The sequence below is a fragment of the Pipistrellus hanaki genome, assembly GCF_964339955.1.
Source record: "Pipistrellus hanaki genome assembly, chromosome: 7".
In the NCBI taxonomy this organism is placed as follows: domain Eukaryota; kingdom Metazoa; phylum Chordata; class Mammalia; order Chiroptera; family Vespertilionidae; genus Pipistrellus; species Pipistrellus hanaki.
Genome location: NC_140509.1, coordinates 60505832 through 60521930, shown reverse-complemented (window position 1 = coordinate 60521930; position 16099 = coordinate 60505832). Strand labels below are relative to the sequence as shown.

The following is a 16099-nucleotide window of genomic DNA, read 5'->3' as shown; positions in this document are numbered from 1 at the left end:
AAAAATAGGCACTTATTATGTGCCTAAAATAATAGATTCTTAGGCACATATGTTTATTCCTATTGATTTTGCTTAAACATTGCATTTTATTTCAGAGTTACAAGTATATTATACAGTGTGTGGTATTGTATAACAGTTGGTCTCTCACTGAAAGTCAACAGATGTTTGTTCAAGCACTAAAAGACTTGGAGAAAAATGACAGCAAAGGTATGTCAGCCTAATTATTATTTATGCATTTAGTATTTCATATAAATATTTAATAGTAAATTTATCATGTAATTATTAAAACTTTATCAACTCAAAATGGATTAAAGACTTGATCATTAGACCAGAAACCATAAAACCCCTGAAAGAAAACATAGGGGTAAACCCCTTAGCATTGGCGTTGGCAATCATTTTTTGGATTTGATACCAAAAGCAAATAAGTGAGACCACATCAAACTAAAAAGTTTTCCACAGCAAAGGAAACCAACAAAAAATTAAAAAGCAACTCATGGAATGGGAGAAAATATTTGTGAATTATATACCTGAGAAAGAGTTAGTAATCCATATATATAAAGAACTTATAAAACTCAATGGGAAAAAATCTGATTGAAAATGGGTAGAAAAACTGAATAGACATATTTCCAAAGAAGACATACAAATGGCCACGAGGTACATGTAAAAGTGCTTGGCATCACTAGTTACCAGGAAAATTCAAATCAAAACCACAATGAAATACACCTCCTACCTGTTAGAGTGGCTCTCATAAAAGAGACAAGAAATAACAAGCATTGGCAAGGTTGTGGAGAAAATGTCGAATGTATATTGATAGAGTCACTATGGAAAACAATATGAAATCTCCTCAAAAAATTAAAGAAAGACCTACCATATAATCCAGCAATTCCACTTCTGGGTATAAATTAGAAGAAAATGAAATCACTATCTCAAAGAGATAACCACACCCTCATGTTCATTGCAGCATTATTTATAATAGCCAAGATAGGGAAACAGATAGATGAATGCACAAAGAAATTGTGGCATATATACACAATGGAATATTATTCAGTCACAAAAAGAAGGAAAACCTGCTCTTTGCAGCAATAAGAATGTACCTTAAGGGCATTGTGCTAAGTGAAATAAGTCAGACGGAGTAAGACAAAAGCTATATGGTCAATTTTATATGTGGAATCTGTAAAAAATAGACATCATGGAAACAGAACTGATTGGTGGTTGCCAGAGAGGGAGCAAAAGGGTGGAGAAAATGGGTGGAAGTGGTCAGAAGGTAAATAAGTCCTGGGGCTGTAATATATAGTATGATGATTCTAGTTAACAACATTGTAGTATATAATTTAAAGTTTCTATGACAGTAGATCTTAAAAGTCCTCATCACAAGAAAAATTTGTAACTGTGAGGTGATAGATGTAAACCAAACTTATTGTGGAAATTGTTTCACTGCATATACTTATTACATTGTACATCTTAAACTAATAGAATATTATACTATATCTATTACATCTCAATAAAACTTGACAAAAAAAAAACAACAATGAAAACTTATGTCCATATACAAAGGTTTACACTGATGTTTACAGCATCCTTCTTCATAGGAGTTCAGGTATAGTGACATAATTAGTCCTCACAATAAACCCATGAGATAGATGCTATAAGTAATAATTTACAGATGAGAAAAATGAGGCACAGACTGTGTAGTAACAACTAGTTACTGCCATAGCAAGAATTTTGAATGGGAATTAACTGTTCAGTGAAAGCTTTTGAACAGGAAAATAATAATTTGCAGTAGAACCAGTTTCAGATCTTCATTGTGTCCTCAACAAATGCCTTCATTGGGGGAACTGCCTATTTTTTTAGTGAACATAAAAGTTTGTGTAAATTATTTTATTATATTTTTCCTTAGGCTCTTTTAAGCTTCTCAACTCCAAGTTATTCAGCAAGATGGATTTCCAGTAAACAAACCACTATAACAAACTGCCACATTTAATAGATTTAGATGTATTGATGAATAAATGCTAAAAATTCTAGAAGAAAGTCAAAGAAAAATATTGATAACTGAAATGGACACAGTGGTTTAATTCATAAACTATAATGGTGCAAAAACATAAAATTAGATAATGGTACAAAATTATAATATGAATTAAATTTTTAAAAGGAAATCAATATTAAATAAAATTAAAAATGCACCATAGCAACTAAACTGCCCTAGATTGGCTACCTGAACCTGGGTTATTGTCACATGTTAAATTAAAATGATAATTCCTATCTTTTAAGGTGGTTGTAAAGTTTCAAGATAATATACATATATTTCCTAGAATCTAGTAGCACTAAAAAAGGGTATTATTAGTAGTATATTTTCCAAGTAAAAAATAAGTCTTCAGAATTAATTGTCTTCTTTTCTGACATCATATTTGACAGCGTTATGAGTAAATGAGCAGCTGCTAAAATTAAATTATACCTTGCATTGAATGCTGAAATTGTTGCTGAAATTCAGAATTGAATTGTGTTTAAAATGAAACTAGGGAAATTTTCTATTTGAAAGAATATGTGGGTTAATCTTTTTTAAAGTTAAGCAGCTTTTGAATTTAGAATAATGTCTCTGATATGTTGATAAATGTGAACTTTTAGGTAGCTAATTTGTTTAAAACCTATTAATATGTCAATTTCTATGAGGAATTATATTTACAACTCAGAACCTACAAACTTTAATTTTAAGGTTATGATATATTTTAGAAAAATTAAGTTGCTAATTTATTCTGACTATAACTTAGCTTACTTTTTAATTATGAATAACTTATATCAGTAAGAAATTGGTCAGGAGTTTTGTTTGTTAATATATTGGTGACCCAATTTAAAATTTTAGGTACATTCTAAAGTCAGTGGAAATCTTGGCCTATTAACTTATTTAAACTCAAGAGTTACTTTCTATGAAAAGTATGATACATAATTGAATGTTTTTCAAAAAATTATACTTTTCTTATCTATGATAAAAAGGCTTGAAATAGAGTGATGTACATACAAAAACCTAGGATATTTGTGTCATAAATATGAAATTTAGAAAACAAGCCTATGGTTAACATGAGGCAACAGTGCCACCTTTAGTTATAATTCTATACCTACATTTTGGTAAAGATTGCTTACCGAGAGAGCTCTCAAATTGGAATTGGAGAGTCTTGAGCTGGTAGTATTATACTTAGTAATATCTGTTGTGATATGTAATTAGTGGTTTTGCAAAAACCCATATAAACTTTGTTATTATTCTCAGTTCAGGTCTATGAAGAAACAAAACAATTTTTATATGTATATTCCTGTTTCTGTTTACCAAAATGATTGTGATTGGTAAATGTATACTTTGTCTTAAACAAGTATGCTAGTTTGGAAATTACATTAATGTTCAAATCCTAAGCAGTTTTTAGCTTCTGGATATCTATCTATATAAAAGGCTAATATGCAGAGTGTCCCCTAGGGATCTTGACTGGGAGACCAGGAGTTTGACTGCTCACCATGAGGTGCGCTGACCACCAGGAAGTGGCATGGAGCATGGCAGATGACCAGCTGTGGCAGTGGGTGCTGAGGGAGTGATGAAAGGAGGAGATGGGGGAGGCAGGGGAATGGGAGAACTGCACAGTGGCTGCATGCAGGTGGCGAGGGAAGGAGGAAGTGGGGAGGCAGGGAGGTGGGGAGGTGGGGAACCTTATAGGCCCTGGTCATTGGCCAGGACTAGGGAGCCCTACCCGTGCACAAGTTTTATGCACCGGGCCTCTATTATAAATATAAGCATTGAATTTTAATAATAAAATAAAAATTACATTCCTGTAAATAAGTGTTAAAATTTACTGAAGACTTCTATCTATTATATGCTGGATATGTGTAAGATAATGTAAGGAATATCTAAAAACATAATGCTAAAGATCCTTTCAAGCTCATTTTTATCAATGGATCCTCTCTGAGCAAGTCCTCTCTGCAAGCAGTAGATTAGTTTATTTCAGTGGTCATTTCCTGTTCAGCTGTTCTAATTACATGAATACATTGTATGGGAGTGGTCACATTTTTTCATAATTTTTGAATCAGTAGGATATTTAGTCCTACCTCTTACTGATATGTACACTCCCAACACAGGCAGATTCCTTATAAGTTCAGCATTATATTAGGTGAAACTAGGAATTTAAAATGCAGTGTATAACGATATTCTGGCCTTTGGAGAACTTGTAAATCATGGGAGAAAAGGTTACCATGCTGTATGCAATTAAAATGAATCAACATTTTCAGAACTCTATAAATTAACAAAAACTTTACTCAAGAAAAACAGACCAATCTCTTTGAGAGCAGTGAGTTTTATGGTATTTTAATTTGCCCCTGTCTCCTCCCCTGGTCTCCAGCTCATAAGTCGCCTTGAAAACTAACAGCCTGTCTTCCTGGTGTGAGTTAGTAGCCACCAGAAAGAGCAGAATAGAAGTGGATCTCTTTTAAAGTCTCATTCCAAAAAATAAAACAAAACAAAACTGAGAAAAATTGTCACCAACAATTCTGCCTTCTGAGAAATACTAAAGAAAGTCCTTCAAGCGGAAATAGAAGAATATTGGACAGTAAGTTGTATCTACATGAGAAGATAAAATACACTATAAGAAAAAATTTAAAAATACTTAGAGATGATAAAAAGTGTACCACAACTGATGAAATGCAATCCTGAGGGAAACTTATTGATATAAGCTATCAATATAAGCTATAAATGTTTATATTTAAAAATAAAAATGTCCCTAGCTGGTTTGGCTTAGTGGATAGAGCATCAGCCTATGGACTGAGGGGTCCCAGGTTCGATTCTGGTCAATGCCCAGGTTGCAGCTCAATCTCCTGTAGGGGGTGTGAAGAAGGCAGCTGAACAGTGATTTTTCTCTCATCATTGATGTTTCTTTCTCTCTTTCTACTTCTCTCTTCCTCTCTGAAATCAATTTTAAAAAGAGATATATTTAAATAAAAATAAATAAAAAGTAAAATGACCTCAAATCAGTAACTTAAAACTTTCACCTTAAAAAATTAGAAAATTAGGAGAAAAAGGAAACACTAAGCTTAAACTAAGCAAAAGACATGTAATAATAAATATTAAAGCAGATATGAATCAATTCACTATTTTTCTGGAGATACTAGTCAAGACAATTATGCAAGAAAGTTATCTGAAAACATACACATTAAAAACTAATTACATAATAGTGATGGTATATAGCCTTATGGATGTTCAGAACCCACTGATTTATAACCTTTAACGGTGAGTTTTTAGTATGTGGATTATTTCTCAATTTTATAAAAGAGTCACAGGTTTTGACAAAAGATCAATTTGTAACCACTTTTTCTTGGATCACTTCCTTTGTTTCTACATGACATGATTTTATTGTTCTATCTATCATGACTCACTGGTTTCCATTTTTATGTCACCCTAGCTCATGGAGAGAGACATGAGGAATTAATTTCCATGGGAATCCAAGATTCCCATTTTATTGGTGAGGGGCAGAAATCTTCAGGAGCATCCAAAGTGACAAGGAAAGGCAAAGATAAGTCTTCTGAGAGAGAAAAGACAGCCAAAGAAAAACAAGCACCTCGCTTTGAGTCTCAGGTGGGTGTGGCACTTCTTCCTGTTGGAGTTACTTAACACACTTAGTTCATCGGGTCCCTCCTTGCCCATTGGGTCTCTCCTGAAGACAAAACTGTGAGAAGGTCCACCTCCCTGTTTTCACCAGCCATCTTAAGGACAGACCTTGAACACCTCCTGCAAGCAACCTTCCCTGATTTAGTATTAAAAAATATTAATTTAACTTTAAATATGTAAGACACTGTTTGGAGGTCTTGGGTTTCTAATATTAACATTATACACATCCCACTCTGGAAAAAAAAAAAATTACAGTCTGATGGAGGAGGCAGAAGGTATACCATTTTAATTAGAAGCTGAATGTGCAGTGGTAGATAGCATAGGTCCCTTATCCAGCTTCTTCCAAGAAGAGCAGAGTCCTGAACTGAGTCAATGAGCAAGGGCAAAATCTGACGATTTTTTAAATTATTAAAGTATAAGATAGGAAGCGGGAGGGGTAAGTGTATCAGATGGAGAAAAGCCTTTAAGCCTCATTAGACGCTGGAACTCTTTTACAGCCCTCCCATCCTTAACCCATATTCCTTCCGGGCCAGTTAGATAATTATAATGATGGGGATAAGGAAGATGTGGGTGGAAAATTTGAGGAGTGCAAGCACAGGCTTAAACATATTCAAATTCAAGTTATTTAAACACTGACCTCTAAACAAAATACCTATGAGGAAGATCTCTTGCCATTATTTGTGATCATTGCTTAAGCTAAGCAGGACTGGGAGCTCAGAGGTTTAAAATGTGTATTGCCAAAGTCATATTTACATTGCAGATCCCTGGTGACTTTTAAAGGTATGCATTTAAAGGGGGAAAGAATAGAGATGGGGAAACCATTCAGAAAAGTGCCCCAGTATTCCAGGTAAAAGAGTGCAAGATGTACTAGGTACAGGTCAAAGAAAGGAAGACTGGGACAAATCAAGAAATATCTAGGAAACACACAGGATATGTAGTTATTCCTCCAAACTAGAAGATAAGGGGTGAGACAAAATGAAGGATATCTCCCAGGTTTCCAGGTGGATTAATTCAATAGGCTGATGGTACCACCAGTAAAATGGGCACTAATGACAAATGAACAAATTAGGAGATGACGACTCTGTTGTCCCAGACTCCACTTGCATCTCCAAGATTTCATTTCTTAGTTGTTGGAGTCTACACTCCGCAACATGGAGAAGTAAATAAGCCATATCTGATTTCCAGTGGGGCAGGAGGGTGGCCCTGAGGCTGCTGCTCTTCTGTTTGTGCCAGAAGTCCAGCGGACACAGCCCATCCCCTGTCCATGTCAGCGCAGGACGAGGCAAGTCCCCGCTGCTGAAGTGGTTGCAGCCTGCCTCCCACCATGCAAGAGTCTTATGGGAAAGCAGAGAAGCAAGCAACCGCTTTCCATGTGCTCACCTCCACATTATTGGATGTGGAAGTGAGCGGATCTCAAACAAGCAAAATAAAGTGTAAATGGACCAAAAACACATCATGCACTTAAAGTAGCACTGTAACTTTCCAAGCAACTACAGTTTACATATTGGGGCTTTGAAGATTAGCACTTCTGCTTTGCCAGGACCTAAAAAGTGAGAATTCCTGACCTATTTTAAAAGCACTGTGAACTTTGTTTCAAAGACTGTTCCTGACAATCAGAATGAACTGATTATACGTTTAGCCCAACGTCTAGGTTGTTGAAATCTTAAGGAAAGAAATGTATCCAATAGTGGCTGGTTAAAACAGAGAATTGTTAAACCATCATAACTGAAAAAGACAGTGCTCAATTAGAAGAGCAGTTTTCCAGGGAAGGGAAGCCACGCTGTAGATGAAGATGAAGATACAGAAAACAAAGCCTCTTTCATCACACAAGTAGTTGAACCACAAATTTTGGAGAGTCATTCTACTTTTTACCAAATCATAGTAACTCATACTTCAAATGTGAGGCTAAAACGTCCCAAAGAAAATAGACATTCCCAGAACAAATGAGAAATTAAAGAGAAATAAAAGGAATGGCTGCCAAAGGAAAGAATTATCCCATTAAATTAAACTGAAGAAGGGAAATGCCGTTCTGCTGATATGGGCCATGTGGGCAAATGGGCTGATAAGAAGCGTGGCTCTGAACCTTCTTGATAGACTGACCACAAGCAGGCAGGTCCCAGTGAGACATCTGAGGCTCATCTCGTTTCCCTTAAACGAAGTACTGCTAACGTTCTCATCCCACTGAAGGTGTCCAAACTTGAGCAGGTGGTTATGTTGGTGGGCTTTTCTCCACACAATTCAGTGAGAAGTCAGTCAGAACAGGAAGTGGCAATGAAAGCTGAGTAGGCTATGAGCAAAGACAGAAATGCACAGGAGAAAAAGTATTTATCTCTTCCATCAGAAAAGATTGTGAGCACGAGTATTGATGACAAAACTTGGGTATCAGTTCAAACCTTAGGAACATCTGACCCAAAGCTTTACATCAACAGGATTGAAAAATTGACTTTTCACCTTCTAGAGTTTCCTAGGGAAAAGGAATGGCTGCCAAGGAAAGAATTATCCCATACTTTTTTACTTGAGACAAATTAAAGATGACACTCTTCAGGCAACAGTTAGAGAAATTTTGGCTTTAATGGGCTGCGTGAATCCCTTAAAAGGAATAGGAATCCTAATTTGAGCAATCGATGCTGTAGGAACAAGGGGTGAGGTTGCTCTTCAGACAGAGCAAAAAGAAGCTGAACTGACTCAGAAGTCAATTCATTAGCTCATTAATTGCATTTGTGGAATAAGCACAGGGACCATATAAGCTTTCCTGTTGTGATTCTTTCATATGCCCTCCCATAAATGTGAAGAACTTCACATAAAGTTGGGGTCAGGTGAGGCTTCACAAAATGTCATTGTTGGAAGAGTCAAAATGACTTGGAGCCATGTGCTTTATGATGGTCAAATGTGGAGAAATATTCTTAAGAACAGAATGGGATACATACTGATGACTAAAGCAGCAAGAAATCCCACACATCCTGCGGTAGCTGTTAGTACCATGGTAAACAGAGGGATAATGCTAACAGCTTTTGTGTTCAGGCACTATGATCATTTTCTTGCAATCAACTCTTACCATGTGGGAGGCTGTTGTTATAAAACGTAGCAGGCCATCAGAGTCTCATCTGCTACTTTGCAGAGTGTGCATTTGGGAAATGATCTTCCTCGGGATGGAGGATTGGATCTGTATAACCCCTCAGCATTAGCAATGAATTGCTTAAATGTCTTTGGCCAGATGTCCCATTAGTGTGCATGGTAAACCTGGGCAATGGTTTACCATGCACACTAATGTGTGCATGGTAAACCATAAATCATAAGAATCATATGAGAAATACCATGGCATACACAAGTCTGGAAACCAACCTATCTAATGTTATCAATAGAGCTAAAGGTACAGAAAAAGGTCTTCTGACAACTATTTTAGACTCAGTCTTATAATGCTGAAAACATATCTGTAGATCAGTGTTTCCCAAAGTGTAGTACGCGTACCCTCAAGGGTATGGGAAGAGTTTGGTGGAGGTACGCGTTGCACCGGAGTTTGGTGGGGATATGCACTGCACCGTGCTTAGCTGCGCCTAATTCTACGTTTTCATGAGTATGAGGGGTACTCAGCGTTATAAAAATTATAGAAGGGGTACACATATGTCAAAGGTTTGGGAAATACTGCTAGATGAAAATCAAAATGAAAATCTGGATCAGCTGCAGTTGAAAGGTTGAAGTTGTAGAAAGAAACAAAGAAGAAAACCTTGCAAAAATATTAAGCCAGAAAAACCAATTCTGCAAAACATTAATGATTGGATAAAACTAAAAACTAGCATATATGAAACCTTTAATTCTTTTCAAAATCCTGATGAATATATATGTGCAGTCTCAAAAATGAAAGCCTGTTCAGTAGCTCCACCAAACTTAATAAGGAATTATGGGATTCAGCAAAAGTTAACATTGAAATACTCGTGAATTCTGGGGAAACCTGAAAAAGCCAGTGCTTGGACAATTTATATGCTGGGTTCCAAAATTCATATGGAAATTAGGTTTTTATGAGATTAATAAATAACTAAGCTTTAAGAACCTTAATATTTGTCTAGTCAGTTTTAGTTGATATTGGTATTATGTAGTTTGTTGTTTTAAAAAGTATTAAGATACTTGCCAAACAGCAAACTGAAAACTATCATATTATACATTGTATTTTTGCTTTAATCATCATAAGCATGTGGAATTTATGTGATCATTGATTTTGTTTCAGACAGAAAAGCTAATTTCTTCTTAAATTTACATTGCTTATGTTTTCACTAGCATTTAGATTATTTTATAATTCAAATGCTGTCTTTTTTCTGTAATATCATCTAAACAGATGTAGAAAAATAATTTTTTATCTATCAAAGGATGATTACATTTGAAATATGAAAGAATTAGATACAGTTTTCACTTCAAATGTTGCCTGTTTCAATAGTTTGGTTCAAAAACATTGGTGGAATTCCAATCAACTACTTTTCCCCTTGAATCTTCAAGATAATGCTGTGTGTTAACTTTTTAAAACGTATTTCCAAATTTTTGTTCACTATTATAAAAGCAATCCTTTTAATTCATTGAGAAAATATCCCTTTAATTAACAAAAATAAAGTGTTGTAATTTAAAATAGACAAACTTAAGTCAATCCATAAATTCGTATAAGACATGGGGCCTTCCCATACTCCTTCACAGTGTTTTTCTTCCCTGATCAAAACTTGATCCCAGAAAAGTTTCTGATAAACTCATATATCCAACAATAAAAAAGATAGTAACAGTACATGTATTGTGTTTTAAAAGGAAGACATTTTTAAAAATCTAATTTTGAGATTTAGGTTCTCATCAGAATGTTAGGAGAATATTGTAGAGAGCAAGGAGGTCTTTTTGGGAACATTAAAACCAAACTGAAAATTTTATTCAGTGGCTTTCCCATCCCCACTCCCCCTGCATTATGGATAATTATGGGTACTTAACCTTGCATCAGTCTTACCTAAAGTGCCTATGAACCACCTCAGATTCAAGCCTCTCACTGGACCAAGCAGACACCAAGGAGCCTCAGTTATCTGTACACTTTTTAAGTCCTATGTCAGTGTGCTTCCAGCCTAAGGCTCATGAAAGTGACCTTATAAAACATCAAAATGTTAACTTTCAAAATGAATATATATCCAGTAAACTATCAAACTTGGAAATGATCAATTATTACTGCCCTCATTTTTTTTGAAGAGACACTGTAAGCCTAATTGACAGTTTTTGTTTAGTGTTTAGATGAAATGCAACAATCTTAAATATATAATTCAATGAGTTTTGAAAATTGAATTCACCATCTTACCCACATCTCAATCAAGATATAGGACAATTTTCATATTCTTACACTATCCCTCAAACCTCTTTGCAATGGATTCTGTCATCCCCATACCTCATCCCAGGCAACAGATTTACCTGTCCTATAACATCATACAAATGAGTCATGCAAGAAGTTTTCTTTTGTGTTCAATTTTATCTCAGTATAACGTCTATCTATAAGATTCAGTTACTATACTGTGGTGTATATAAATTCATCAATCACCATTTATTTAATAGTGTTTCTTTTCTTTTCTTTCCTTTCCTTTTTTTTTTCTTTTACTATTACGAAAAATGCCAGAATGAATATTCTTGTCCAAGTCTTTTTGTAAATAAATGTATTCATTTCTCTTGGGTAACTACTTAATAAGGAAATTATGGATCATAGGGTTAAATTTGAACCCTTTTGAAAGAAGGAAAGCATCTGACCCAAAGGTTTTTATTTTATTTTATCAGATACCCACAGCACACTCCCAGCAAGAAGACCCAAATAAACCCTACTGGATTTTGAGATTGGTCACTGAACATAATGAAGCAGAATATCTTGACGTGAAAAAAGATACAGAACGAGCAGATGAGATCCGAGCTATGAAGCAAGCCTGGGAGATGGCAGAGCCAGGAAGAGCCATCAAGGTCACTTGAGTTTGTAGAGTTGTTCTTTTCCTTTTCATTACTAGGCATGAAGGAAGAGCCACGTTGGTGAAGCCACATACTCTTTCATTTCGGAATGGCATCTGGAACTTTCTCAGACATTGGCTGACTCGATGTTCAGACCACATTTGGACACACTACCCTGATACTCAGATGAACTGTAAAAGCAAAGCATATAATGGTGCCGTGTGTTAACCAAACTATGGGTGACTTCATTCTTTTTCATAGTCAGTCTTAATACTGTCTATGCTAATGCTCCCAACTAAGACAGCCTAAGACTGCTTTCATGGACTTGGGACAGCCTTAGGCTGATAAAAAGCATGTGCTGCTGCCTGTGGTATAGTATATACAGGGGTGGGCAAAAGTAGGTTTACAGTTGTAGTACAAAAAATAATATAATGATTAATAAATAACAATACAAGAATGAACTCTGTTTTGCATATTCACAACTGACCTACTTTTGCCCCGTCATACCTCATGTCTCCCTCTCCCTACATTTTATATAAGAATCATTGCCATCGTGAAACAGTATTATCTGTTTCATGTCCCGACTCAGAGTGACTGAGGCAGATAAAAGCGATTCAGAATCAGGAGATTTGGGATTTCCGTGTATTAATTTTAGGACCACTTCTTCATTAGTTCTCAGAAATGGCTGTCAAAAACATGGATGGTTTAGAAATTGAATTTATTTGATAATTAACAAGTGTTGGCCTGGTCCCAGCTGCCTCATTCATTCACATTGCCCTGTGTGTTTTTTTGTTTCTGTTTGGGTCTTGAGTACTTTTAAGATGTATGTACTATTTGTTGATCATGTTTTTTGTTGTTTTTTTAAAATATATTTTATTGATTTTTTACAGAGAGGAAGGGAGAAGAATAGAGAGCTAGAAACATCGATGAGAGAGAATCATTGACCAGCTGCCTCCTGCACACTCCCTACTGGGGATGTGCCTGCAACCAATGCACATGCCCTTGACCAGAATCAAACCTGGGACCTTTCACTCCTCAGACCGACGCTCTATCCACTGAGCCAAACCGGTTTCGGCTGTTGATCATGTTTGTTCCTTAGGCTTATCAGGCTCGTCTGCATTACCTCAGCCGGTACATGAAGAAAACACCGGATGCCGAGAGCACACCTACAGGTGTGCCTCTGACAGAAAGACCGGATGAAGGTTGGTGAGCCTCCCCGCCTCCCCCCTTCCCCAGGCCTCAGGGCCCTGCCCTCTGAAATGACAGGCAGCAAGTCATGCTTGATAAAAAGAAACCATATCAGAATCTGTTTTCTTAAGGATGGTGAGAAGTCACATACAATCCTATAAAAGACTAGAAGCCTGGTGCATAAAATTCATGCACGGGAGGGAGCGGGTAGCTGGGGGTGTGGGGAGGATTTTAGCCAGCCTGTACCCTCTCCAATTTGGGATCCCTGCAAGATTGGACCTAAACCAGCAGTTGGACATCCCTCTTGCAATCTGGGACCTCTGGCTCCTAACTGCTCATCTGCCTCCCTGCCTGATGGCCCCTAACCACTCTGCCTGCCTTCCTAATCACCCCTAACTGCCTCTGCCTGCCTGCCTGCCTGATCATGCCCCTAACTGCTTGCTTCCCTCACCCCATGCCAACCTGATTTCATCCCTAACTGTTTGCTCTCCTGAGGGCATGATTGCCCCTAACTGCCTCTGCCTCAGCCACTGTCACCATAGCTTTGCCCAAAGGAAGTTGGACACCTAGAAGATGTCCTGTTAATCCAGTCTAATTAGCATATTACCCTTTTATTAGTACAGATAGATATTTATTTTTCACCAAGCATATGTTTATGTTTCTCATTAAGAAGATATGATTTTTCTCCACTGAATGAGATATGAAACCAGAAATAAGGGTCCGACCTGGCTAGAAGTAGCAGTTTGCAAACTTAAAGGTAGACATCCTGGTATAAATCTGGTACCTTTTCTAAACACCATAAATGTGAATAATGGCAGTTAAGAATCATAGCTATCAAGTTAGTGATTGCCTTGGACATGGAACTGTGAAATGCTAATTATTTTAATACATCAACCCATTGATATATATTATTCTCAACTTCCCAATAAGGACAAAGACCTATAATTATTTTCTCAGTAATTTACTAAATTCACAAGATAGCCCGGAACAAACCCAGCATGCAGACCGAGCCCTCCAACATGTATCTGGTATCTTCTTACCAATATGTGGTTGCCTCATTCACATCCCACAACATGCTTTCCTACTCTCACATCTTCAGGAGGATAATTTAATAGTTGTTATAAAAATAATGTTTGTTAACTTTTCCATAAACAATCTAAACAGTAAATATCACCCTAATTTTGTTACCCTGGGATAGAACCTGTTCAAAATGCTTCATGTTTATTATCTCATTTTAACCTATAGCACAAACCTTTAACTATGACACAAACATTATCCATTTTACAGATAAAGAGACCAAAGCTCAGAGAGTCATCTTATTCTTCCTAAGTCTCATACATATAAAAAGTAACAACAATGGGATTTAAAATATTTCTAACTCCTAACGTACTCACTCCTCTAATTGATGAAGTTAAATAATATTAGGAATACGAAGATGAATAGAATACAGCTCTTGTTCTTTAAGCTCTAGATTATGATTATTATGTAAATGTATTACATTATATGTAAAAGAAAAATTGTTGTGCTGGATGTTTGTTAAAAATGGCAAGAAAGATTTTATTCAAGACTATTTCAATTGGGAGAGAGGTTGAATTCAACTCTGAATATTACAGGGACAAGTGGGGATTTATAGCCAATAGGCAGAGAGTAGAAAGAAAATACTCAGAGGAACTCAGATAGGTCTCAAGGGTTAAGGAAGAGGAACTTGATTAAGTATCAAAGATGGGAAAAAGAGAAGCTTGATTAGTTATCAAGGGTAAGGGCAATCTATAATAATAAAAGCAAAATATGCTAATTAAACCAGAAGTCCTTCTAAAGGACCTTCTAGACCACATGTGTCAAACACAAGGCCCGCGGGCCAAATCCAGCCCGCCAGGCCTTGCAATGTGGCCCGCACCGCGCTGTCATCACTGCACTCCGCTGTCAGTTTATGACATTGTCAGTTTATGACTGTTCAGTAAACCATTCGGCCCGCGATTTAGGCTGGATTTTAGATTTTGGCCCCTTCTCTGATTGAGTTCGACACCCCTATTCTAGACAAAGCCAGGGCTGTAAGGGAAGCCAGAGTCCCGGGTGTTAGAGGGAAGCTGGTGCTGGAAGCTGGGGGAAGGAAGGCCTACTCTTGCAGCTTAACAAATTTCGCATATGTATGAAAATTCAGACCAAGATATAAAATACTTAATATATCCACAAAGTCCCCCTCATTCCCCTTCCCCGCCATTTCCTTTTTCAAAGTAACTACTACTCTGACCTCTATCACTAGGAATTAATTTTCCTTGTTCTTGAACTTCATATATTTGAATTCACACAGTATATGATGAGAGGTAAAGAAAAAGATATGGGTGGCCAATTTGAGGAGTGTGAGCATAGGCCTAAAGATACTCAAATTCAAGCTATTTAAACACTGACCTACGAGGAAGATTTCTTCTCATGATTTGTGATCATTGCTTAAGCTAAGCATGCTGGGAGGTCAGGGGTTTAAAAAGTGTATAACCAGGGTCAGATTTGCATTGCAGATCGCTGGTGACTTTTAAAGGGGGAAAAAATAGAGGTGGGCAAACCTGGTCTGCCGTAGTCCAGGTAAATTTGTACAGTATACGAACCCTATATATCTCTATATTTATCTCTTCTATTTCTTCTTGTGTCAAGGTTAGTAAGTTTGTTTTACAAGAAATTTATCTATTATATCTATCTAAGTTAAACTTCCTTTTGACAATATTGATGCAACCAGCATTGACTCCTGATGGTCTCCCTTTTATTTCAACATTTCTCCACACTCTTGTGCACTAACCTATTTCATTCAAGCAGAATATAACACCAACTAAAACATGGGCAATTGAAACATAGAGGGAAAATGTCTACATAATGTGGAAGTTGCGGTGGGTCTTCCGTTTTTTTCTGGGCACAGAGATATGGAACGAGGCGAGTAGAATCATAGTTTTAAGAAACAAATTTTCAAACTTCACAACTTCCCAAGAAAGATCCCTTTCCAGTTCTGTTTCACTAGTACGGCAATTTTAGACAAGTGCCTGCACACAGGGCTTGCTCTCCAGAAAGAAGGGTCCCATCCATTTACAATTCTCACATGGAACGGGTGGCACTTTCTCCAGCACCCAAGAGAACAGCAGCCCCAGTGGTTCAGAAACCCCCTTCCTATTTGTAATGTCTCACCTCCACAAAGCTTCTGTTTTTATGTTACCTTTTTATATCCTGAGGTAGCTTCCAGACCCAGAGGCTGCTCAGGTCATCCATGTCATCTTCTGAAGTGCCAATGGTTATTTTTGCCAGTGCTCTGGTTTAGAAGCTGCAAAGCTTTCAAGTCTTTTGCTCCAA

The 16099-nt window shown here is 36.8% G+C and overlaps 1 protein-coding gene across 1 annotated transcript in view; it reads left to right on the top strand.

Annotated features, from left to right (window-relative positions):
- Positions 1-16099, top strand: part of ADGB (androglobin) — a 119858-nt gene that overhangs the window by 91376 nt on the left and 12383 nt on the right. Inside the window, exons 29-32 of the mRNA XM_084889310.1 lie at positions 96-207; positions 5430-5602; positions 11417-11593; positions 12678-12780. Coding sequence (XP_084745436.1) covers positions 96-207; positions 5430-5602; positions 11417-11593; positions 12678-12780 — 565 coding nt within the window. The remainder of the gene's footprint in view (positions 1-95; positions 208-5429; positions 5603-11416; positions 11594-12677; positions 12781-16099) is intronic.